The sequence below is a fragment of the Mauremys reevesii genome, linkage group 8 (genome assembly GCF_016161935.1).
Source record: "Mauremys reevesii isolate NIE-2019 linkage group 8, ASM1616193v1, whole genome shotgun sequence".
NCBI lineage: Eukaryota > Metazoa > Chordata > Testudines > Geoemydidae > Mauremys > Mauremys reevesii.
The window spans coordinates 56,724,639-56,750,337 of NC_052630.1; the positions used below are offsets into that span (position 1 = coordinate 56,724,639).

At 40.5% G+C, this 25,699-nt stretch overlaps 1 protein-coding gene across 1 annotated transcript in view; it reads left to right on the forward strand.

Moving 5' to 3' along the window:
• Positions 1-25,699, forward strand: part of HMCN1 (hemicentin 1) — a 324,395-nt gene that overhangs the window by 241,252 nt on the left and 57,444 nt on the right. The window contains exons 54-71 of the mRNA XM_039483793.1: positions 1,749-1,952; positions 3,439-3,552; positions 4,336-4,523; positions 4,898-4,994; positions 9,605-9,766; positions 11,745-11,858; positions 11,989-12,191; positions 12,465-12,546; positions 12,649-12,780; positions 13,103-13,252; positions 14,207-14,366; positions 15,623-15,747; positions 16,871-17,054; positions 17,247-17,344; positions 17,850-18,128; positions 18,791-18,987; positions 20,133-20,214; positions 22,674-22,810. Coding sequence (XP_039339727.1) covers positions 1,749-1,952; positions 3,439-3,552; positions 4,336-4,523; positions 4,898-4,994; positions 9,605-9,766; positions 11,745-11,858; positions 11,989-12,191; positions 12,465-12,546; positions 12,649-12,780; positions 13,103-13,252; positions 14,207-14,366; positions 15,623-15,747; positions 16,871-17,054; positions 17,247-17,344; positions 17,850-18,128; positions 18,791-18,987; positions 20,133-20,214; positions 22,674-22,810 — 2,708 coding nt within the window. The remainder of the gene's footprint in view (positions 1-1,748; positions 1,953-3,438; positions 3,553-4,335; positions 4,524-4,897; positions 4,995-9,604; positions 9,767-11,744; positions 11,859-11,988; positions 12,192-12,464; positions 12,547-12,648; positions 12,781-13,102; positions 13,253-14,206; positions 14,367-15,622; positions 15,748-16,870; positions 17,055-17,246; positions 17,345-17,849; positions 18,129-18,790; positions 18,988-20,132; positions 20,215-22,673; positions 22,811-25,699) is intronic.

Here is a 25,699-nt window from a genome sequence, read left to right on the forward strand (position 1 = left end):
AATTCTGTTTTCAACAAGTCCACCAATGCTCTTGTTCTTTATATCAAGGTTTTCAGTTCTCAAAACAGTCTTTTAAATTTCAATTATTCTTAGAAAGTCTTTAGCTTAAGTTGTTGAAGATTTTTGTAACTATAATGTTTTTGTCTTCCTGAGTTCAATGAGGATTTGCTTGTGCATTGCCAGTAATTGTTTAATTCCCCATTAATGTAAATATTCTATACTTAAGTGGCTTCTCTGTAGTAGTAGTAGTCAGTTTAGCAAGGTCATTAGATTCCAGGTTGTACATAAAGCATTTTATTATTAACATAGCAATGACTTTAGGAGATATTTGGAGCTTTGCATTTAGCTAATTTATTTGCAAGCATGGCTTTCACAAAGGTATTTGTCATTTCAACATTTAAGAAATAAACTAAAGTGTAAGACATTTCCAACTACACATGTTTTTTCCTGGGGTTTCAAAAATACAAGCAAAGTTTTTCCTTTGAAAAGAAAAGGCATTGGTATTGGTATGGTTACTTTACAACCTAGATTTATGACTCTGATAACACACTCCACATTCCTTATTAGAATGAATGTTTTAAGTCATTTCTCTTCTTGAGGTTTGCTTGTCCTTGGGAGACAGCCGTGGATACCTTCTGGTATTTCTTTGATTAGATTAAATGCTTTGTAACATAACCAGCTAAACATATGTATTGTTATATTCCTAAGCAGCCTGGCTATGACATTCTTGTAGTTACATTTTCTATTCAGTAAAGGTGCAAACAAGTTTGTAACAATCTAAAACATTTATAATCATTTTATTAATGTCATTTTTGCATCAATATTAAGTTTCTCCCTACAGCACCCAGTAGCACTAATGGCCCCAATCTGCACCCCCATTGTGTTAGGCACTGTATGCATACACAAAAAAGATAGCTTCAAAAACTTTCTTAGCATAAGAGAGAGAAAACATACTTGGCACTTTTCATCTATAAATCTAAAATCTATGTACAAAGAAAGGAAAGTGTCAAATATTTCCATTTACAGAGGGGGAAGATGAGCACTGATAGTTAAGTGACTTACCCAAGGCCACACAGCTAGTGGTTGGCAGAGCTACATCTAGATATGAGGTCTCCTCATTCCCATGCCTGTGTGCTAGCCTATGCTCTGGCGGTTAGGTTGATTTCTTGTGTAATAGTTCACCAAATTTTATTTCAGAGGAAGTTTTGCCTGAGCAAAGGTTGCAGGAAAAAGAAAACCTATTAATTTGCTCACACTAGCTGTAAGAGCAGTGATGATGGGTAAAACAATAAGGCACTTCTAAAAAGTATTTTTCTTAAAAAATCAGGTGCCTTTAAGATGTCTCAGGTTGGACATCCAGAATCACTAGTCACTTATGAAAATCTTGGATAAACACAATACTTGTCCCAAACAGCTTTGAGTTAACTTGGAGTAATGTCCTCTCCTGGCTTTTTTTTTTAATCAGTTCTTCCTATTTAGTCAATCATTAACCTACAGGAAGTGCCCAGACATTAATCAGTAATGGTTAAACTGTTTGCATGACCATGTTCACACTGCTGCTGGGCCTCGGGATTTTCGTGCATGGAGTACATGGCTGATGTGATGGGATCTAATTTAGAATGCTTATTTGCCGTGTAGCTTAAAGATGCTATTTAACAACTCCAGTATTTTTTTGTTACTAGATTGTCCAAATATGGATTTCTGCTATAAAATCCTAACTCTAACCTCTTTTTTCTCTCTGAATGTAGTTCCTCCTAGGTTCCAAAAACCTCCTAGAGCATGGGAAGTTGGTAACACAGTAGATACAGGCAGAGGTGGAGAAACCAAAGATGTGATTGTCAACAATCCTCTTTCTCTGTATTGTGAGACCAATGCTGTGCCCCCTCCTGTTCTCACATGGTATAAAGATGGCTACCCTCTGAGCTCCAGTGATAAAGTACTGATATTACCAGGTGGGTATTTTAACATATCACCTGATGAGCTTAATAAATAATGATAATACTTAGCACTTATATGGCAATTGCATTTTCATCTTCAAAGTACTCAATTTACTAATAATTAATTTTGGATGTGCATCCTTCTCAATCCATTTTTTCTTGACTGGAAATTTTCACTCCCAGTGCTCAGACTTTATATATGCTTTTGATTTTTCTTCTTCTTTATTTAAAGTATAATCCCTTAACAGATCATGAATATGGACATTCAGCTATTACATGCTGATTGACAGATGTAGGTGAATATGCAACAGAGACATTGAACAACACCTACAATCCACTGTTGTTACATTTCCTTCTGCGTTTCACTGTAACAAAACAATCACATTTGGAATAGTAACATTTCTCCATCGACAGTGAAAGCCATGGAAACACTAAAATGGAACAGTCCCTGTGGAACTATTTGCAGGGAATCACCCTGCAAATAGGTGATTTGTTCACATTCTGTGGGCTTGATTGTGCCCTCTAGATACAGCGTTGAGTAAGGGGCTGTGCAGAAACACATCATCCCAGAGAAGCTCCAGAAGGGATTTTGTCTGAGTGATACAAAGTGTCCCAGAGCTCGTCAGAGCACACTTTGCTTTAGAGGATTCAGAATGCACTTCCTTGCCTAGCTAATCAGCTCCCCTGCCTCCTGCAGACAGGCCCATGGCCTCCTGCAGACAGGCCCATGGCCTCCTGCTACCCATCCCTTTGGAAAAGCTCATGCTCCAGGGAGCACTTGTAGGGAGTATTTCCTGCACTTAGCAGTGCAGTTTTATCTGGATTCTGTGCAGAGGGTGGCGGTACAGCTTATAGGTGGGAAGGCTCCTTGTGCCCTCCCCATCTCTGCTTGTCTGTTCAGAAGCCAGCCACAATCTGGGTCTGTATTATTTCCAACATTTGTTCTCTTCTCTGAGCAGGGAGGGAATTGTACCAATTTGTTAAGGGATAATATTTTAAATACAGAAGAAAATCAAAGAGTAAAACCACATATAACTGAGCCCTGAGAGTGAAAATTTCCAGTCATGCATAGTTTACCAAACAGCAAATATTCTACAGTTTGATATACTTTCTCTAATGGAGTCAATGACAAAGTTTTCTATTAGCTCACTGTGGAAAGTTTCACTTCTAGATTGATCAAGAACTCTGTTGCTGATATGTCTCCAAAGAATATAGATTCCTTCCAATGGAATTAATTCTTTGCCAACATTTTATTATGAACCTCCAACTAAAACCAAGCTGGATGTAGAGAAAGCAACTATGAAACAAAAAGCTTTAGTTAGTCCAGAACTGAAAGTGATCATTCAAGACAAACCAATGGGGAGAAAATTACATACCCAGCCCTTTGCCCCCGCAGTCATGCATGACGTCATTGACTCAGGTCTCCAGAGGAATGTGGTATGTTTGAGTGATGGAAATCACTTGATTTTAGATTTAAATTTTGAATGTGTTTTTCCTCCAGGAGGCAGAGTGTTACAGATTTCACGGGCCCAGGCAGAAGATGCTGGGAGATATACATGTGTGGCTGTAAACGAAGCTGGAGAAGATTCCATTCAATACGATGTCCATGTGCTCTGTGAGCTAATCTTGCATTATTTTCTATTTTTAAAAATTCTAAATTCACTTTTTATGGCAAAAGACCCTAAAGGAAAAGTCCTGCTGAAATTAATAGAGAATGATTACATTATATAGAATAACTCAGTAAGATCATATAAAAGGTAATAAAAATATATATCCCTGCTATAGAATTCTATATCATTGGCATTGTTCTCTGTTAATGCTATAGATTTTTAGATAATTTCTATATAATTGTATTGGAGTTACTCCTAACAGTCTGTAGGAATGTTCCATAAGTTGGGTTGGATGGCTTCAAAGTCTAAGTCTTGTATGATCCAGTCAGAGACATACTCTAGGAAATCTTTGTGCTTCTTGCCTTGGCTTTGAGTGTACTCAGTTTTTTTTCCAACTCCAAAACTGCTAGAACCAGTGATTTATTAATAGGATGAGGGGAATGCCTTGGAAATCCTCCTTTGTCATAGCTCTAAAAACTCAACTTCCCAGCAGGAAAATTAATTTCCCCCTCTTCTCCATTCTGAACCAGATCCCTGGCTGGTGTAAATAGCTGTAGCTCCATTGCAGTCCCTGGAGCTATGCTGCTTTATGCCAGCTGAGGATCTGGTGCTGTATTTTTCCTTGGGATTTTATTATTGCTCCCTATTTAACTATGAAGTTCTCTTTACCTTAACCTGCCAATTCAAGATCTATGTGTGGCTCTATCCTTCTGGCAATTTCACAAAGAAATCACTGCTTATATGGTATTATATAGCAATCTCCTTGTTCCGCTTTGCATGCTATGTAGTGCCACCATCCATTAACGGAGCTGATGTTGATCTGCCTGAAGAGGTCACTGTGCTTGTGAACAAGACCACAGTGATGGAATGTGTGGCAACTGGCAGCCCTGCTCCAAGCATAACTTGGCAAAAAGATGGCCAGCTCCTAGCGGAAGATGACCAACACAAGTCTTTATCCGGTGGAAGGATGTTACAGGTAAAAGTGGAAGGTGTTGGTAGAATAGTAAAAAAGTTAGACCTGAGTCTCAGCTCTGTTCTTTACACAGGCATTAAAATGGTGTGGAGAATCAGGCCTTTATTTTTAAACTCATTTAAGAGGATTTCATTAAATTAGTACAAAATTAAAAATAAATGTGAAAGATGCTGACTTTCCCAGTGATTGAAACACGCAGGTTGGCAGAGCAGGTACCGTTGGGTAGCAGGAGTGCATCCTTCCCTAGGCTGACCTGTTCCTGACACTGGTTATTGTTATCCTTCTAATAACACTAATACATCAGCAATACATATCTTGCAGTTTTAAGTGTAAATGACCTCGTATTAGTTCTACTGAAGCCTGTTTTCCTTTTTTAGATCCTAAATTCCCAAATAACAGATACCGGCAGGTATGTGTGTGTTGTGGAGAACATAGCCGGAAGTGCCAAAAAGTATTTTAACCTTAATGTTCACGGTAAGATTACTATTTCCTAACATGCTGATTGTTCCCTTTTGAAATAAAGGAAATTAATGCTGCGTTACTGTTCATGTGGCTCATATTTCAATTGCAAGTAAACGGTCTGCAGATTCTGTATTAGTTTAAACGCACTCATTTCAGCAAGGTACTTAAGCATGTGCCTCGCTTCCAGCATTTAGTTAGTGCTCTTAAGGTCAATGAGACTACTCATGTGCGGAATGGTAGGAGCATACCTAAGTACCTTGCTGAATGGAGGACTTAGTATTACTGATACTCTGTGGTGCCAGCTCACTGCTACCATATATATTTCTATATAGGTGAAAGTTACTCCTGTGCAGAGGACCTGCACAATGTCTCTGCAGTATTTAAATCCCACCGAAGCCCTCAAATAAAGCTTCTGGAGTGATGCACTAGGCCAGGGGTCGGCAATCTTTCAGAAGTGGTGTGCCAAGTTCACTGTAATTTAAGGATTCAGGTGCCAGTAATATATTTTAATGTTTGTAGAAGGTCTCTTTCTACGTCTATGTTATAGAAATAAACTATTGTTTTATTTAAAGTAAATAAGGTTTTTAAAATATTTAAGAAGCTTCATTTAAAATTAAATTAAAATGCAGATCTTATCAATTTAGTGTGATCCTTGCCTGTGGTTCCAGCCACCAGCCCCGCTCAGCCCGCTGCCAGTCTGGGGTCCAGCCGCTGACCCTGCTCAGCCCGCTGCCGGTCTGGGGTTCCATTCACTCAGCCGGCAGCGGGCTGAGCGGGCCTGTGGTGGGCTGAGAAGGGCCAGCGGGGGGCTGAGTGGCTCAGTCCGCTGCCAGTCTGGGGTGCCGGCAGCACTCAGCCTGCTGACGGTCTAGGGTTCCAGCTGCTGGCCCCTTGCCAGTTGGGGTCCCAGCCGCCGGCCCCGCTCAGCCTCCTGCCAGCCTGGGTAAGCAGAACCCCCGGCTGGTAGCAGGCTGAGGGGGGCCGGTGGCCGGGATCCTGGCTGGCAGAAGCTGGTGGACGGAACCCCAGACCGGCGGCAGGCTGAGTGGCGCCAGCGGCCGGGACCTCAGACTGGCGGCAGACTGAGCCGCTCAGCCCGCTGCTGGTCTCAGGTCCCAGCCACCGGCCCCGCTCAGCCCACTGCCACCTGAGTGAGTGGAACCCCAGACCAGCAGCGGGCTGAGCAGGGCCAACAGCTGGACCCCAGACTGGCAGCAGGCTGAGTGGGGCTGGTGGCTGGAACCCCAGACAAGGATCCCAGGCCCGGCTCAGCCCGCTGCCGGTCTGGGCTGAGTGGGGCCGGTGGCCGGGACCCCAGACTGGCAGCAGGCAGAGCCGATCAGCTTGCTGCTGGTCTGGGGTTCCGTCCGCCAGCTCCTGCCAGCCGGGATCCCGGCCGCCGGCCCCCCTCAACCCCCTACAAGCCTGGGGTTCTGCTCACCCAGGCTGGCAGGAGGCTGAGCGGGGCCGGCAGACAGAACCCCAGACCAGCAGCAGGCTGATCGGCTCCGCCTGCTGCCAGTCTGGGGTCCAGGCCACCGGCCCCACTCAGCCCAGACCGGCAGCGGGCTGAGCCGGGCCTGGGATCCTTGTCTGGGGTTCCAGCCACCAGCTCCACTCAGCCTGCTGCCAGTCTGGGGTCCAGCTGTTGGCCCTGCTCAGCCCGCTGCTGGTCTGGGGTTCCACTCACTCAGGTGGCAGTGGGCTGAGCGGGGCCGGTGGCTGGGACCTGAGACCAGCAGCGGGCTGAGCGGCTCAGTCTGCCGCCAGTCTGAGGTCCCGGCCGCTGGCGCCACTCAGCCTGCCGCCGGTCTGGGGTTCCGTCCACCAGCTTCTGCCAGCCAGGATCCCGGCCACCGGCCCCCCTCAGCCTGCTACCAGCCGGGGGTTCTGCTCACCCAGGCTGGTAGGAGGCTGAGCGGGGCCGGCGGCTGGGACCCCAACTGGCAAGGGGCCAGCAGCTGGAACCCTAGACCGTCAGCAGGCTGAGTGCTGCCAGCACCCCAGACTGGCAGCGGACTGAGCCACTCAGCCCGCCGCCGGCCCTGCTCAGCCTGCCGCTGGCTGAGTGAATGGAACCCCAGGCTGGCAGCGGGCTGAGTGGCTCAGCCCGCCGCCACTCTGGGGTTCTGGCCGCCGGCTCCTGCCAGCCGGGGTCTCAGCCACCAGCCTGCTCAGCCCATTGCCAGCCTGGGGTTCCCTGGGGGTCCTCAGGCCAGCAGACAGCACTGAGTGGGGCCGGCGGCCAGGACCCCAGCTGGCAATGGGGCAGCAGCCGGAACCCCAGAGCAGCGGCGGGCTGAGCCGCTCAGCCCGCCGCTGCATGCCATCAAAAATTGGCTCGCGTGCCACCTTTGTCACGTGTGCCGTAGGTTGCCGACCCTGCACTAGGCCATGAATGGGACCGCTGTAATGAAGCCAATTGCACCAATGTAAAAATCTTTATTGTCTTATGTGCAAGGCAATGTCTTTTTATTGACTGTCACATTTGAATTAGAGGGATTTTTTTTATTTGCAAGGATATAGGGTAATAACATGTTTTGTGATTCTTTTATTAAATAACATTTTTCAAGAAAATTAATTTTGAAAATTAACATTTAAATTAAATGAAAAATAATATTTAAAAATAATCAGGAATAGAAATGTCTTAGAAACTTATTTTTCTTCTCTTTAAAAAAACCCCCAAATTTCCAAGGATAAATATTTTGCTGAAATAGAGTTACAGTATTCATAATCCCATTTAAAATAACAGTAGCGTGATATTGTTGGAATAAAATAAAGTTGGAAGGATGGGATTTTCAGATTCACGAGTATAAAACAAATGTAAATGCGGTCAGGAAATTAGAACATTTTCTATTTTTAAAAACTCAAAGCTGCAAAAAGGACTTATTCAGTTAAGATTTCAGCACTAACTTTGAATTACCTCTTTATTTCTGACCCATGTCCACTCCTCCTTCTAACTTTCAGCTGTGGGCTGAAGACCTACCTTATACACTATATCATAGAAAACTTCATACTGGGTTATGACCTTGTAAACCTACCAAGTAGACACTGGAGACTGCATCCACACTTTCTGTCGTGGTATGGTTCAGAGATCTCAGCATATAACATAACCTTCTGCATATGATCCACACAGAACCCCTTATCAGTTCGATAACCCACTCTATTCAAAACATCATATAAGACATATCACCTTTATCTATGTCTTCCCTGAATACAATCACAGACCTCAGTAATCTATATGCCTTCACAAGATCAGCCCATTATTCTCCTGTAAAGGGCATGGGAATTTCAGTTGTATAGTACAAAAAAAACCTATTCTAATCTAATCCATATATGTTTCGGGAAGGATTTAAATTTCTTTCATGTGGCAATTAGTGGGTTTCTTCCACCTCAAGGCACAGTTAAGGACATGATCCAAAGGTAGCTGAAGTCAATGGCAGACTTTCCATTGGGATCACATCCCAAGACTGCTGTTGGAACTTTGTAAACCTGATCTCTGAACTTCAAGACTTTCAAATTTCTGTGGATAACGACAATGTACACACACTAGTGGTAGAATTTTATACTCATGTTGAACAAATGTATTGATCACATAGGACCCGCATATTTAAATTTTAAAACTATAAGCCAGATTCACTAGTTGATTCTGGTTGCTCTATGCCTCTTCATGCCACAAAACAGCCATAAACCTAACTTAATGACCACTGCTTTGTGTCACTGCAATGACACAACAGCTGGAGAGTAATTGGTGGATATGACCTAGAACATTTGATCACATCCTTTTGCCATGTTCTAAGATCAGGAATCCTTGTTCCTCGCAATGGCTATATCACTGAAAAGAAAGCCAGTAACACTCTCTCCTGCATTTCTTTCAGAGTTGTTGGTATCAGCGCTGCAGAAGAAACATGGAATCCTGAATTCAGATCTCAATGAGAGGAATATATTTACAAATATTTTGTTTTAAAGTGAAAATGCAGAGTAGGACCAAATTTTGAACTATTTTGTCTTTAAATTAATTTGTGAGTGGGAAGCCCCTCCACACACATAGCAGTATCTTAAACTGCACAGCTAACCAGTTATAAATCAGACCTGTCTGGACATGAAGGGAGGGAAAAAACCCTATTCTGAAGGAATCTTTTCGGGGTTTCTCAGTAATGAAAATATTGCAGAAAAATCAGGAATAAAAATACAAAATCAGCAAAAAGATGTATAGTCCTCCTGTTCACCCTGACACAATAATCTCCAATTTAGTTATTACAGAGCAAATGTCCTGAGAAATGATTTGCTTTATAATTCCTGAATCTGGAATTACTCACTCCCGCTTTCAGCACAGGCTAGGTCATCCCTGCCATGTCCCCATACAGGGAAGAAACTGTGGGTGCATTGGTAAGGCTTTAAGGAATTGTAGAAAAGGGGATGAGAGCAGGATTGGCTTTAATCACAGCATTTCCAGATACTTGCAGAAAGCTGAGGATCAGTGCATGGGATGTGAGAGATGTTTTTAACTCAGCCATTTGGCAGCACTCAGCAACTCAGCTTTTGTTTTAGTAATTAAGGGTCTTTGGGAGTATTGTTTGCTGACACTGAAGTATGTTCTATTACTGTATTTCTTTCTGCAGTTCCTCCAAGTGTTGTGGGTACTAATTTTGAGAATTTGACTGTGGTGGTGAATAATTTCGTCTCCTTGACCTGTGAGGTTACTGGCTTCCCACCTCCTGATCTCAGCTGGCTCAAGAATGGAAAACCTATCAGCTTGAATACTAATGCTCTCATTGTGCCTGGTGAGGAATCGCTGCTGTTTCTGTAAACTCTGGGGTCTCATCCTTTCCTTTTCTGTAGATAAATATGACAGCAAAATATGTAGAGCCAACTTTACTCTGGGTGTAGCTCCATTAAGTGGAGTTATACAAGTAATAAATCTGGCCTCTTATAGTTAAAATATTTTAGAATCTCTTTTGCTTTTGAATGGGGTCACTGTTAAAAAAAAAACAATCAGGCTGGAAGGATTGGAACAAACAACCGTTTGTGTTGGTGTGGATCAGACTGTTGGACAGCTCATATAGCGCAGACTATTTCAAAGGAATGATGATTGATTGAGACAGTCACTTTATCAACTAAGGATCCAATCTAAATCCCATTTGTCTAGACCGCAAAAAAACAACCACCCTATCACTGACTTAAGTAGGAATTGGCCCCTCAACTCAACCCTTAAGAACCTTGCTAATTCCCAGGGGGAATTCATTATTTCCTAAGGGTTTCTAGGACAAAGGTACTGCAGGGATCTTAGACAATAAGGGCTGTGAGCGTCTATCAGGGAGTAAGTGGAGTAGGAATTGTTACAGTTTCAGGGTAACTACACCTGTAACTACATCTGTGTTCCACCAAGGGCACCCGCTTTACGCTTCTGGCTCCCACTTGTCACCTCTCTTGGGAAGAAACCCATGTCTCCCTCCCTCCTGACTGGGGAATTTAAGGCTGCACAGCTCCTTGCCTTATGCTGTGATATCTCCAGCAAGCCAGACTGCTTAAAAGGACAGCACCTCTCTGAGGGCTATGACCAATGTATTTCCTGCAGCTATAAGTTACCAAACAACTTCTTTAAGCAAACACGCTTTTTCTTAAAGTAAAAGCATTACAGAGAAAAATATTAAAACAATAAAATACTCTGCATGCATGCTAAAAAGCTTATGTGAGGTTACCCTCAACTCCAACTTAGGGCTCCGGTGGTTACAAGTTCATCTGTCTTTGATCTGGAACCCAAAGCAAGGTTGGGCAAGTCAGCCATATCTTTATACAACTTGGACCTTTGATCTTGATCTTCTGTAACTGGTAACCAGCAGACAATGACCCTCTCCTCAGAGGTAGCTTCAAAAGTGTGTTTTTGCATAACTGGAGTTGGGGAATTTTGCATTAACTTTTCCCTAGCCAAAAGTCCATACATGTCTGGCACATTTTCAGTATAGTCTTCTCAACTCCCAGGTCTCACATCTGTCACATTTCCCCCCTGGAGAGCTTACATGCAATCCTGGCCCACAATAATACATAAGCTTAATATAGTAAGGGTTTTCAAGGATATTACAGGAAGTTGCCCTATTTGTCACAGGAATCATGTCAGGAAACCACCCTGACCTACACCCAACCCTCCACTTCTAATGCTGAAAGCTAGAGATCCTAATGCAATCCAGTTCCCTGCTATGGGTTCTGACTTGACATGCTGGAGATGGATTAGCTGGGGTGGACGTTTGTAGGTGTATGGGAAATAACTGACATGGAACTTGCTTACTGGCAGCTGGGATGCAGGCCTGTGGCCTACTGGCAGATATCTGGATGGAGTTAGTCCACAAACGGAGGAAGTCATGTGAGATCAGTAAAGGAAGGAGGGGCTTGTCAGGGAGCTAAGTGGAAAGGCCATGATTGTGTTAGGAGGGAGGAAGTAGCTGCAAAGGAAAAGAGGGTGAAGAAGAGTATTAATGGGACAAATTCTCTGGTGAAAGCTCCATTGACTTCAGTGGTTTCACACATTTACACCAGCCAAGAATTTCACCCCAAAATTGTAATTCATTAAGGAAATTTCTCTAAGGGTTAGGCAGCACTAGTCAGCAAGAGCAGTGCTGCTCTTTAGAATTTTATATTAATCTAGTGCCTAAATTGCAGTTCATAGAAAACGTTATTGCAAAATTTCATTTCAGATTAATACAATAACTACAGAATAAATCTAGGTGTCATTTTAACTCACCTTCTGTCTTTGGATCACTTTAGGTGGTCGGACTCTGCAAATTCCTCGAGCCAGACTCTCAGATGGTGGTGAATACATTTGTATAGCCAGAAACCAAGCTGGAGAAAGCAAGAAAAAGAGTTTCCTTACTGTTTATGGTTTGTTTTTCACTATCATATTAAATAATATTTATTACTATGAAATGAGGACATCTTCCATTTTTTTAGGCTGATTTTTCCCCTCCTCACAAAACAAGGAAGAAAATAATTCTTTTAACTTTTTCTCCAGTCCCTCCGAATATTAAAGACCAGAGTGGAGCATCTCTTGCAGTGGTGACTGTGAGAGTGGGAATCCCAGTGACCTTAGAGTGTGAGTCCAATGCAGTCCCACCACCTGTTATCACATGGTACAAGAATGGACGCATGATCACGGAGTCTGCAAACATAGAGATCCTAGCAGATGGACAAATGCTACAAATCAAGAGTGCTGAGGTATACTAAATTAGTCTAATGCACACTTTGTCACTATTGTTGACCAGTTATTTTTGCTCTTTATAGGTCTGACCCAATGACCATTGAAGTCAGTGGGAGTCTTTCTGTTAAATTCAATGGGCTTTGAATCAAGTTCCGATTACAAATGGCAAAGCCTTTTTTAAGTCTAACTATAGCAGAGCCCATGACCACTAGGGGATTCTAGTGTTAAAAGGTCTGTTATCATCTTCAGGAAAATTGACCCAGTACATAAAAATTCTTTTTCCATTTTAGGTGTCTGACACTGGCCAGTATGTGTGTAAAGCCATAAACGTTGCCGGGCGAGATGACAAAAATTTCCATCTTAATGTTTATGGTGAGCATATACCACATTATCTACAGTAAAATTGAACCAAAGTCAGTTTACTAAGGAATTTGGTAACTAAGGTATTTATGCAGCTGCTGTTCTATTTAATAGTTCCACCAAGTATAGAAGGCCCAGAACAAGACTGGATCAACGAAACAATCAGTAATCCTGTCACCTTTGCATGTGATGCTACTGGAATTCCTCCACCAACACTAATATGGCTAAAGAATGGGAAGCATATAGGTAATGTTTTTCCTTCCTGGTTTCACACCCCTCCCCCCCGTTTTCTTTCCTATAATAGATCATAGTGTCTAATGCACACTTTGTCACTATTGTTGACCAGTTATTTTTGCTCTTTATAGGTCTGACCCTGTGGTGTTTTCAGGGTCTATTCTTTTGTTTCTCCTCCCTCTCTCCCCATATTAGCTACCCCTTATATGAACTAGAGCGGGATGAAATCTTTTTAAATTTTTGATCTGTTGATGAATTTTTTTTCACAAAATGTGTTTGCTGTTTCTGACTAGTTCTAATACTAATCAAATCTTTCTTATCTGTGTGTTTTTAGAAAACTCTGACTCACTTGAAATACATATTTTGTCTGGAGGAAGCAAGCTGCAGATTGCCCGCTCTCAGATTTCAGATAGTGGAAACTACACTTGCATAGCTTCAAATGTAGAAGGAAAAGCGCAGAAGAGTTACATCCTTTCCATTCAAGGTACAGTATGTGTATACACTAAACAGAATCATACTGTCTGGCCACTTACACTGGCATAAAACTGCTGTTAAGTCCACTGAAGACAATTAAGATGATTTAGCTATATAAAACTGGTATAGCGGAGCGGAGAATCAGTGCCATCATTTCTATCAGGCAACCAATAGCAAAAAATAAGGATAACAAAACCTTGCTACAATGTTATTCAGAAGTTGGTATGCAAAAGAATATTCTCTACATCTAATTACACTGCAGTTTGAAAATAATAGGTTTATTTGCTATATTGCACTGTTTCCATATGGTCGTTGCTGATCACAGCAACTGGCTCCATCACACTGGACACTAATGTTACACGAATCTCAGTGTGAGTAGAACGTTGTGGAGCCCAAAAGGGTTTCAGGAGCAGTAGTATGCTATGGTTCTTTTGCTAGGTGATGTTTGATGCCAAAAGGAGGTTTTAAAGGAAAACTGTGACACATCATCTTTATGAAAAAAAAATCAGTGGAGTAATGGAATAATGGTTAGGGCTGAGTAATGTGTCACTACATCACTAGGGATGCTAAGCATTTGAACATGTGCTTAACTTTCAGTGTGTGAATAATCCTGTGGACTTCATGTGGAGCTACTCACATGTTCAGAGTTAAGTATGTGCTTAAGTGTTTGCTGCATCAGGGTATCCAATAGATTTTATTTGCATTGCTATAATAGATGCTAAAGGAAGCATTATCTATTATTATCAATCTGCTGAATATGAACAGGTTACTGTACACACTGGAAGGATTATGAAATGGTTAAAGTTGATTTTTCTAGTCACCTTTGTAAACATCCCATCAGGAGGAATATACACATTCCCTATTAATTTGATCTAATGGGAGAAACTCCATTGAAATAATGGAGTTACTCCTGGTTTACCCCCATTTAACTAACTGATTAGAATTTCACCCCCTCTCCCAAAAGTTCCTCCAAATATTGTTGGATCTGAAATGCCAAGTGAAGTCAGCGTCCTCCTTGGGGAAAGTATCCAGCTTGTCTGCAATGCCAAAGGAATTCCCAGACCTGCTATTCAGTGGCTTAAAGATGGAAACCCAGTTACCAGCAATGAATCACAAAGAATAAGGTGAGTAAAAATAAAACTCTGTGTTCTCTCAGTCTGCAACATCTGCAAGGCATAGGCAGAAGAATTATAAAACTATGAGCCTGAATAATCTAACTTTAGTAAGTGACATTGATCTTTTCTGTCCTTAATTTCTCTAATTCTAGGATATTTTGTTAATTATGTAGATTTGTTTCTCATCTGTTTTGTTTTACATAATATATCTAGCTAACCAAATAGTGTTACAGATGTTGTTTACCCTCTCTTCTGCCTACTTCAGAATAAGTAGTTATACACAAGGTAGATCTAATAAATACATGATTTGTGAGACAACGTACCAGATCCTTAGGACAAGCTGTTTGGTGCTGATACAGCCCAGGGTGGAGGGGGGCACAAATGTTGCTTGTAAGCCATCTTTATGACTTTGCAATTGTGGGGATACCAGGTCCACTCCAGAGGCACAACTTAGAGTACCCCCAACGGCCTATACAACTAAATACACAAATCTGGGAAAGTGATATCTTACTCAACGTTTTTATTTTTACTTTTACATTGTAAAATTTTACATTTTTTATTTTTATTTTATTTTGATTTAGTTGGGGTTGGTCCTGCTTTGAGCAGAGGGTTGGACTAGATGACTTCCTGAGGTCTCTTCCAACCCTAATCTTCCATGATTCTGTGTTTTAAGTATTTCAGAGATTGGCACATAATATCCCTAAGTTTCTCATTTAAATAGCTGTTCCTATCAGATGAGGTTTAAGAGGTGGGAGCTGTATTGTTGTGTATTTGGTTGTCATGGTAATAGAATCTTGTGTTGATATGGCAACTGATCAGATTATTAGAGGATAGCCCAGTCTGTTTGGCTGGCTGTTGGTTAGTTCTGTGTGTAGCAATAAATGGCTGCTCCAAGGTTTACAGCTCTCTGTGTCTCCAGTGATTTCTTCCTAAAGCTGAAGCCTCCAAGGATATAACATGTATGTAAAAATACTCTGAGAATGATGGACATATTTTGACTGCAATTGGATGGAACTGAATCTAAATGGAAGCTAAAACAGCTCAATCCTTAAACCAGAATTTCATGAAATATGTTCATAATAATAGATTTAAAAACAAATTTCTCTGGGAGCTAAAATTTTGAATAGAGTAATAGATTTATAACTGAATTTCCATAGAAAGTGTGTGGGGAAGTAATTTAATTGAAATGTACATACTAGCTGTTTATTTACTTGTTCTTATGACCTAGCAAACAAACTCATTGTATTCTACGACCTTTTTTATAGAGTGACTCCAGATGGCAGCACCTTAAACATTTTCGGAGTGCTCACATCTGATGTGGGAAAATATACTTGTGTGGCTACTAATCCTGCGGGAGAAGAAGATCGAATTTTCAACTTGAATGTTTATGGTGAGTTTTTAAATGTGACAGACTGAAGTCTGACCTATTAGCCTGACTTTGTTACCACTCACATGATAGGGCAAAGAAGTGACTGCCTAAGTAATCTTATGCATCTATATTCATGTGTAGTTTGTTGATGTAGATATCATATTGTGTTCTATATAACATACTGCAGAGGATCAAAATGATTGAAACCATTGCTGAGTAATAAATTTTGGGATAAACAGAAGTCAGTTCCTGTGGTATATTCCATAACAAAACAAACCCACCCAAGATGATTTTTTATTTTATTTTTTTATTTTTTGTGGAGAAAGACACTGTATGGGCCTAATTCAACACTTCATTACTCAAGTTTTACACATCTTAGCTCTGTTGATCTCAGTCAAATTATGCCTTCTTAAAATTAGAGTAATGTGGAAGTGAAGCAGGTTTTAAACTTTGTTTTACTCAGGATTTAAATTAATCCAAACAATAATCTGAAATAATTTTGTACCAGATCCTCTTGATTTAATGTCACAACTGAGGAAAGTAAGACTAATCATCCTCTGCCTGGCACAGTTTGCCACCATTTACACCTGTAAAAATGGGTGTCAGGGCTACCAGTTGTGTGAGTGAACAGAGTGTTCTGCTTTTGGGAGTATTTTACACTCATTTGGCACAGGAGTGAATGACTACCCCAGGAGCAGGACTGGGAAGAATCAGGCCCAACAAGACAATTTGTGTGGGTAGCACCAACAGATATGATCCTTCATAATGAATAAATACCTCTTAGTGGGAAAATATGGTACCATATACCTGTGTGATCAATTGTGGTGAAGTCTGCAAGCAATTTCTGTTAATCTAATCTAAGTAAATATTACTATGTGCACTTGATTTTTAAAGATGTAAATGTATATGTAAGTTAGCTGTGGCCCACAGTTACTAATATCAGAAGGTCTATTGGTTGCCAAGTTTGGACACTCTGTTCTTGCTGAATCCTGTGGGTATGTTTCTTGTGAGATTCTTTTTTTGGTTAGAATAGCAATACCTGTAACATCTTGCAGTTCAGGACAAGGTGAGCTAAGATTAGAACAGGAATAATTTTGAGCAGCCAATTTTAACACCTCTCTTATTCACCTGTTATGTAATTTAGTTCCACCAGCAATAGCTAATAATAAAGATGAAGCAGAGAAGCTAACTGCCCTACAGGATGCCTCCATAAACATTGAATGTACTGCTGTTGGCACCCCATCACCACAAATAAACTGGCTTAAGAATGGGCTTCCTCTCTCTATCTCATCCCAGATCAGGTTGTTGTCAGCTGGACAGATTCTCAGGTGAGTTTTCAGTTCTCTAAGGTATCTGAGCTAAATTCTGCCCTCAGTTAACCCTAATGCAACTCTGCTGAAATTGGTGTACGCCAGGGTAGAATTTGGCCCTCTGCAATCATACTCTGTCATATTCAAAGTGGAGCAAAGCATTCCATATGGTAGCCATGGGTGAGATAACTGCAGCTGTGTTCTTTACAGAATTGTAAGAGCTCAGGTGTCTGATGTTGGTGTGTACACTTGTGTAGCATCTAACAGAGCTGGAGTGGACAATAAACACTATAATCTTCAAGTTTATGGTAAGTTTCTTTGTGATATTAAGTGAAAAAAGTTGCATTTTGTAGTTAATTTTTTAAGTGTAACAGCAGAAGGGTAGAAATCTTCCCCTGATTGAAACTCTCTGGATAATTGAGAACATTAAGATTTTGCCTCTCAGAGGACGAATTCTATTTATTTTCTTACCAACACAAGCTTGAAGACTTTACTAAGTAGATATTTGGCAAATGCTTTATATGGAAACTTTAAATTTTGCTAACATTTTTGTAAGGTAAGAAGAGTTGAACCTTAAAACCCTCTTTACGTTTTTTGGCTCAGATAACATGTTGTAGACTTTTCTTCTTTGAATAAATGTGGTGCATTATTTCTACTTGAATTGTAACACACAGCCACAGCCACAGCCACACCCATACACACCCCATGAGTGTAAGAAATCTAGAAAATGTAATTGCTTAACAGGGCATTTATTTTATATTAAGAATTAGTGTGTGAGTGTATTCCATAATTATCATATCTGTTTCTCTGCAGTACCACCAAGCATGGACAATGCAGGAGAAACAGAGGAAGTGACTATAGTAAAAGGCAATCCAACTTCTATGATGTGCTTTACTGATGGCACCCCCACCCCCAATATGGTATGGCTTAAAAATGGACAACCCCTAAGCCTTGGAACCCATCTGACTATAAGTAATCAAGGAATGGTTCTTCACATTTCAACGACAGAGACTGATGACACAGGCAGATTCACCTGTATAGCATCCAATGAAGCGGGGGAAGTCAGCAAGCACTTTACCCTAAAAGTGTTGGGTAAGTGTTAATTTTACATTCAGACAAGATGAAAAATATGCCTAAAATAGAGACAATAATTTAAAAGTCTTTAGAAATTTAGAACATTTTCAGGAAGTAGTGCTCATGAGATAGTAGAATTAAAGGGATGGAATTTACCTTTGAGTGGACATGGTGAAAATTTGTATATTGGTATTTGAGATTTACAGGTAACAGCAACATGCTAAATATAAATCAGCATATTGATGTACAGAATAATTTGCTTTAACCAGGTAACTTCGGTGTAACAGAAATTAAATTCAATGGGCTAGATCATCAGCTGGTGCAAACTGGCATAGCTTGACGATGTTATACCTATTTACAGCAGCTGAAGATCTAATACAAATTCTCTTTTACTGTATAGTGTATTCCTCCCAAGGATATCAAAACATTTTACACAGACTAATTTAGTCTCACAACACCCATGTAACAGAGGAAAATATGATTATATTTCACTAATGTTGCTAACCTGAGGCAAAGAGAACTCATGTGAGTTGATCTATGTCACACAGGGAGTCGGTGACTGAGCACGAATAAAACACACCAATCTAGAATCTACTTCTCTAACCATCTGATTGCCCATCATGTTTTATAAATCTGAATTTTTGTTAGTAAAGAACATGAATTGTCTTTCCTTGCTGCAGAGCCCCCTCATATCAATGGATCTGATCAACCAGAAGAGATATCTGTGGTTGTTAACCACCTACTGGAGCTTTTTTGTATGTCTGTTGGCATCCCAGTTCCCAGAATCACATGGATGAAGGATGGGCGTCCACTCCCACAAAATGACAATGTTCATATCCTGAGAGGAGGAGAGGTCCTTCGAATAGCCAGTGCTCAGGTGACTGACACGTGTAAATTTCGTTTGGCTTTGCAAACCCTGGACTGGCTTGCAGAGCTGAGCTGATCACCAGTTTCATGGCACACTATGTCTACAGTCTGATTTCAGGCGGGTTTGTATTCTGCACAGCTCAGTTGTGCCTCCACTGCCACCACCAATGCTACCATAGCTACACTGCTATTTATCCTATCATACAAGAAAAAATTCAAATCAACTCAGACAATTTAAACGGAGACTTAAAAAAACCCTAGAAAACTAAAACCACATTTAAATTTAATCACTATGAAGACAGCTGGACTTCAACTTTGTAGTTCATCATGCAGTGTCATGGGAAGAGTTGGACAAAAACAGATCCAGACTAATTTTTTGTTGTTGCTCATATGATAAACCCCTTCCTCCCTCCATCCCCAAGACTTTACAAAGAACAATTTATGAAGCGCAGAAGATAATAAAGATGTTAGTAAATATTTGAGAAGTCAAATAATTCTCAGGGCAGAAGGATACATTTTACAAGAATACCTATGTAAAGGCCAGATTGTGAGAGGTAATTGCATGGCTGTGCAGGAGCAGAGAGAGGGGAGAGCCAAAAACTTCGTAGGCAGGCAAAGGACCGCTTCATAATAGCAGTCTGTGTGCTCCCGTGCTCTGGAGAGCATAGGCACTATTAGTGCTACCTTCTCTCAGGGAGCAAGATGCCAAGAAAGGTTTGAGGAGGAGGCAGAGTCCCATTTCCTCCCCTTCGTCCCATGCTGGCCCATTGTATGGGCTGATGCATTTAGAGAACAATCTATTCCATCCTAATGGATTGTTCATTGCAGAGAGCCGCACCAGAAGAGAATGTATCTGCTCGAGGCACATTAGCCCTGGTGCTTTTTTCCGGGATGCTGCAGCTGCCAACCACCTCTACAAACAGTTGTCGCCTGATGGCCACAATCTACCCCAAATAAAATAAACAAGCTTTCAAATATTTCTGGTTGCTTACTCTCCCAGGAATTGCTTGTCTATTTTCTTCTGTTTCCCTTGTGTTTTTTAACCGATATCTGCTAATCAAAGACAACTGCGAACATCACTACTTCTTTTGCTGTTTTAATTGAATTGGTCCCATATTCTGAAGTTTCTACTAAAGTTATCTGGGTGTCCTTTAGGTGGAAGACACAGGAAGATATACGTGTTTGGCATCTAGTCCTGCAGGAGATGACGATAAAGAATATCTAGTCAGAGTGCATGGTAAGCTTGATCTGGAAACAATTAAAGCATTCTTTAATACTGTAAGCCTAATACTGAATTATCTACTGCTTTTAAAAGCTAGAAAAAGTTATGAAGTGAATAATGCCTGACAAAGAAAAAACTCTTTGAGTACCATTTTCAGTGATCTTACCTGGTTTTGGACTGCATCTGTCATCTCCTTTCTAGAACAGAAGATCCAAGGACTATGTCCTAAGTAAGGATCTCTGTAACAAAGCAGATCTTTTTTAAGGGAAGTGGAGTTCATAGTACCCTTTAAGGTTATTTAGTTATTAGTCCTTCCCTTTTACAAATTAACTACTCTTTAAATTAAAAAAGGAAAAGGATAAACAAATGAAAGGAAACATTGAGATTATAAATTTAGTAGACAAATGTAATTGATGCACTATACTTAGACTTCTATAAGGCATTTGACTTGGTACAACATAACATTTTGATTAGGAGACTAAAATGATACAAAATCAACATAGCACATTAAATGGGTTAAGAAATGGCTAACTGATAGGTGCCAAAATGTGATTGTAAATTGGGAATCATTGAGTGGATATGCTTCTAGGATGGTACTTTAGGGATCAGTTTTTCACTCTACACTATTTAACATTTTGAACAATGACCTGGAAGAAAACAAGAAATCATCACTGATCAAGTTTGCAAAAGATACAAAGATTAGGGAATAGTAAATAATGAAGAGGACAGGTCACTGATGCAGAGCAAACTGGATTGCTTGGTTAGCTGGGTGCAAGCAAACAAGATGTGTTTCAGTACTCTGACATGTAAAGTCACACATCTAGGAACAAAAAAATGAAGGCCATATTTACAGGATGGGGGACTCTGTCTTGGGAAAAGACTTGGGGATCATGTTGGATAATCAGCTGAATATGAGCTCCCAGTGTGACACTTTGGTCAAAGGACTAACCAAGGTGAATCTTCAGTGAAGTAAAAAGGTTATATTATGTCTCTTTTTTTCCACTGGTGTGACCACTCCTGGAATATTGTGTCCAGTTCTGCTGTTCACACTTCAAGAAGTATTCTGGAAAAACTGAAGAGGTTTCAGAAAAGAGCCACAAGAATGATTAGAGGATGGGAAAATCGTTATAAAACAGGAAGACTCAAGGAGTTCAAGTTATTTAGCTTATCCAAAAGAAGGTTAAGGGGTGATTTGATCCCAGTCTATAAGTACCTATATCTGGAACAAATATTTGATAACGGGCTCTTCAGTCTTGCAAACGGAAGTATAACACAATCCAATGGCTGGATGTTGTAGCTAGATAAATTCAGACTGGAAATTAGGAGTCAATTTTTAACGGTGAGGATTATTAACCACTGGCACAATTTACCAATTTCTATCACAACGGGATGTTTTTCTGGAGGATACGTTCTAGGAATAATTTTGAGGAAGTTCTGTGGCACGTGATATACAGGAGGTCAAACTAGATGATCACAATGGTCCCTTCTGATCTTGGAATCTATAAATCTGTATACTGTGGGTCAGGAAAACAGAAGTGACAATACACCTCCTCAGAAAGAGGATATTAAATCAAGTGCAGTTACTTAATGCTTGTATATAATGTAGCTAGTCAGAACATGACACAATTATGATGGAACATTGCAAACTTAGTTATTTAAAATAAAACACAAGCAATTATAATGGAAATCAGAGTAACAAAGAAAGTTAGAGGAATTGATGTCCTTTGGCCTTTTGCAATAAGACTCAGAAGGAATAAAGAGGACAGGATATATGTATGTGACACACATTTGCAATATACGTTTCATATTATATAAAAAAATAAAAGAAATGGCAGCTGAATCAGTATGTCAGCTCCTCTAGATCAAGAATAGACCTTAGATCTTGTCAATCTAGTCGCTGAAGAATAAGACACTGCAAAATAATTTCCTCTCTGCCCTAGGGAGAAAACTCAGTGTTAAATGACTATATGGTAGCAGAAGTAAGTTCACAAAAGATGTCTCTCAGATGAGTCAGCCTTCTGCTTCTTGCAGACTTGCACAATTCCTACATGAATTCCTCCTAGAGTGAAGAAGTTTTATCAAATCAAGGTTTTGCTTATCCAGTGAATGACAGATCATATCTGAATCTGTTGATGAAGAGGGTTATGGAGCTTGAGGTATCCTGACTTCATCTGGCTAAGTGCTGGTTTCTTCACAGAGAATGGACTTTCAACTAATTTCCATCAGTTAGTGGTTTGTGACGTGCGGTTTTAGGAAGTGGGTTAAGGCTAGTCAAATTAGGGTGATACGTTTTGCAGATAAAAGCCAGATCTGATATTGGCAATGAAAGGCAAAAGCAGTTAATTGTACTGCTGCTCTGCTGGTATATCATGAAAACTTGTTTGAGAATTACACACTGGAATTCTATCCATAGAAATGTTTTAATTAAAGTTCATATTTGTCATGCTTTTCTTAGTCTCTATTTTTTTTAACAGTTCCCCCTAACATTGCTGGCACCAGTGGGTCTCAGGATCTCACTGTGCTGCAGAACAGACAAGTTATATTGGAGTGCAAGTCAGATGCAGTGCCACCTCCTACGATCACCTGGCTTAAAGATGGAGAACTTTTACAGGTACATTTGCTATGTTATTTTCACAAATTTGTCGCATCTTTGCATTCTGCACAAAGGGCATGAACTTAAATTTCTGATTCTACTCACTTGCTCCTTCAGCGCAGTTGAGTTGTGGTCCCTTGAGGTCAAGAGAAGGTTGTTGTTGAGTAGCCCTGGTCCAAATACAACTTGACGTAAACAAGTACATGAAGACAGTGACCACATGAACTGGCCATCCCTCTGTGATTTGTTCTCTTTTCCTTTAGGGGGATCCCTTGCTCCTCCTGGATCCTTTGAGCAATCCTAGAAGCCTTCGGTATACTCCTGAATGGCTTCCCAGGAAAGGTAGCTGAGAAAGACTACACTATACATTTAACTTTGGGTATATTATGAATTTTCATATTCTAGTAACATTTAGAAAGGAAAGAAATTTCTTTAAATTGAAGAGAAATAAGTAGCTTACTTTAATCTCTGCTAATCATCACAATTTTGCACCAAATGCACCTATTGACTCAGAATTTAATGCAGTGGCAGTGAGGCATCACATCCTTATTGGTTAAGTCAAAGGAGGAAGAACAGAGTAGTTCAACAGGAGACTTTTCTATTGCTCGTCATCCATTGTAGGGCCACATAGATTTTCAATCACATAGCCCTTCCCCAGTGGACTACTTGGCCTTGTCTAATGTCATGTTGGGTTTCCTGGAGACTGTGCTGAGCAAACTCAGGCTTTTGCTTTATATTGGCCCTTTAATTGTTCAGAAAGAAAAGGTAAATCCATGTGAACCATCAGTTTGTTAGTCCCTTAACTTTGGTCCCTTTCCAGACTTCATCCATGACCTCTTGGTTCACTGTGATCCATTTAGGATGAGCACAGACATTCTTTGGCTGTGTGTGTCTCAAGTGTCCATCCCCCTGTTGTCTCTCCCCCATACCCCCACCCCAATGACAGTGGATGATACTTATACATTAAGTTTGAGTTAGCTCAAAGAACTTGGGCCAGGTAGCCATGCCAGTACTGGCATGAGTGTTTTAACTGGCAAAGACATGACTGCATCAAAAAAGGTTCCAGTACAAATAGGCTGTTGCCAGTTCCAGCTTCACTTGTCCAGTTCCAATAAAAGGAAGAAATGTTTGGAAATAGAGACTGCTTATGGGATTCACAGAGTGTTCCACTGTCCTCTGTGTGTGAAGGCTTCTTTTATTCTCTTTAGAAAGAAAGAAATTCCTATCCATAAGACTCTTATCTAATGTATATTTAAAGAACAAAATAATATTGGATGCTAAATGAGTACTGGATTGTGCCTTTGAGGGATAGTCTAGAGTCAGGAAGGGCACCACTTCAACAGTAGCTCCTGCAGTCACTATATCTGAGATAAGCACAATTCCTTTGGATGCTATTCCGTCATGGTACATGGTTGACCACTTAGGTCACCTGGTATTATTTCTACTTCTTACCTGTATAACAAGCTTTTATAAACACGAGGCTGGAAAGAGATTGGAAGAAGGCAGCATGAATGCTTCTGACATGTACCTTCCTGGAAAACATATTTGCAAAAGTATTTGAGGCTTTTGTTTTCTGTCAACATTCCTATGTTTAAAAAAAAAAAGAAAAAAAAGTCACTCGTACAAGTGTTTGCAGAAAGCAAAAATTAAGACGTTTTGTGAATAGTGTTGAAAGATAATTATTTATTCACATGAATATTTGGGAATTATTTTTGAAGTATTAACCAGCCCTACTATGAGCCCTGGAACTGGGCCCTTCAAGTTAGGGTTGAGGCATATTAGTTTGGCAGGATGGTGATGCTTCCACTATCCTGCGCATATTTTGTGGGTCAATAGAGGACTTCAGTCTGCAGAGCTATTTAGAACATCTCAGCTGCACTACATTCACACTGTTCTAATAAAAGAACCGCGCAGTCCACTCAAACCTTTGTAAAAAAAAAATTGCCATATGAAGTGCAACTATGAGATTTGGGTTTCCTTTATCCCCCACTACTCTTTCCATTGTTGAGTGTAGCTATGTCAGCATATATCTCCCATATTTCTGGGGCACAGTTATCGTTTTCTTTTTTTGATCTTGGAAGTCTGACTGGAGACAGATCACTTTTGCCTAATAAGGAAAAATGAGATGTTCAAGTTGTGTACATAATTAGCCAAATGCTTTCCTGACCTCAAGGGAGGACTGTCATCCACTAAAGAAACATAGAGGGAGGTACACCCAGGAGTGGAAAGAGTAATCCTGCTTTGCCTTGGGAAAAGTGGACAGTTTCACAATGAGGAGAGGGAAGTTTTTGGAAAATACCAGTTTTTGGATGGTAGTACTTCAGCATTATTTTAATTGAAAATTATCATTGTTTTTAGTTATACCCTCTTATGAGCTTTTAAATGAAACTTCATTCCCTACCAGTTTTGTCTTCTTCCATTGGGAAAACTTCAATCTTCTCTCCTATTCTGTCTCTAATAGCCAAATCTTAAATCTTGTGCTTGTTTAATAGTATGTTTGTGCACCGTTATCATCTCTGACAGCAGAACAAAAGGTTTATCTGACATTACTATATTTCTAGGAATGGTTTGACTGTGATATTTGGGTTCACAAGGAATGTAGGATCAGGCCCTAAGAGTATTAACTAATAGATACATTAGAGAGGCTTGATTCAAAGCCCATTGAAATCCATGGGAGTCTTTCCATTGACTTAATTGGGCTTTGGATCAGGCCCTAACAGAGCAGTGGATTTTGTTTTTTAAAGATAGGACCCAGTGGAGTTTTCATTATCACGAGGATTATAATTAAAGTACAGTTTGGGGACTAAACTATAATTTCCTTGCCTTTGTTTTGTCATATATATGGTACTATATTTAAAACTACTTAGTAGCAATGACAGTGAATTAATTTCTCTCAGTTATATTATA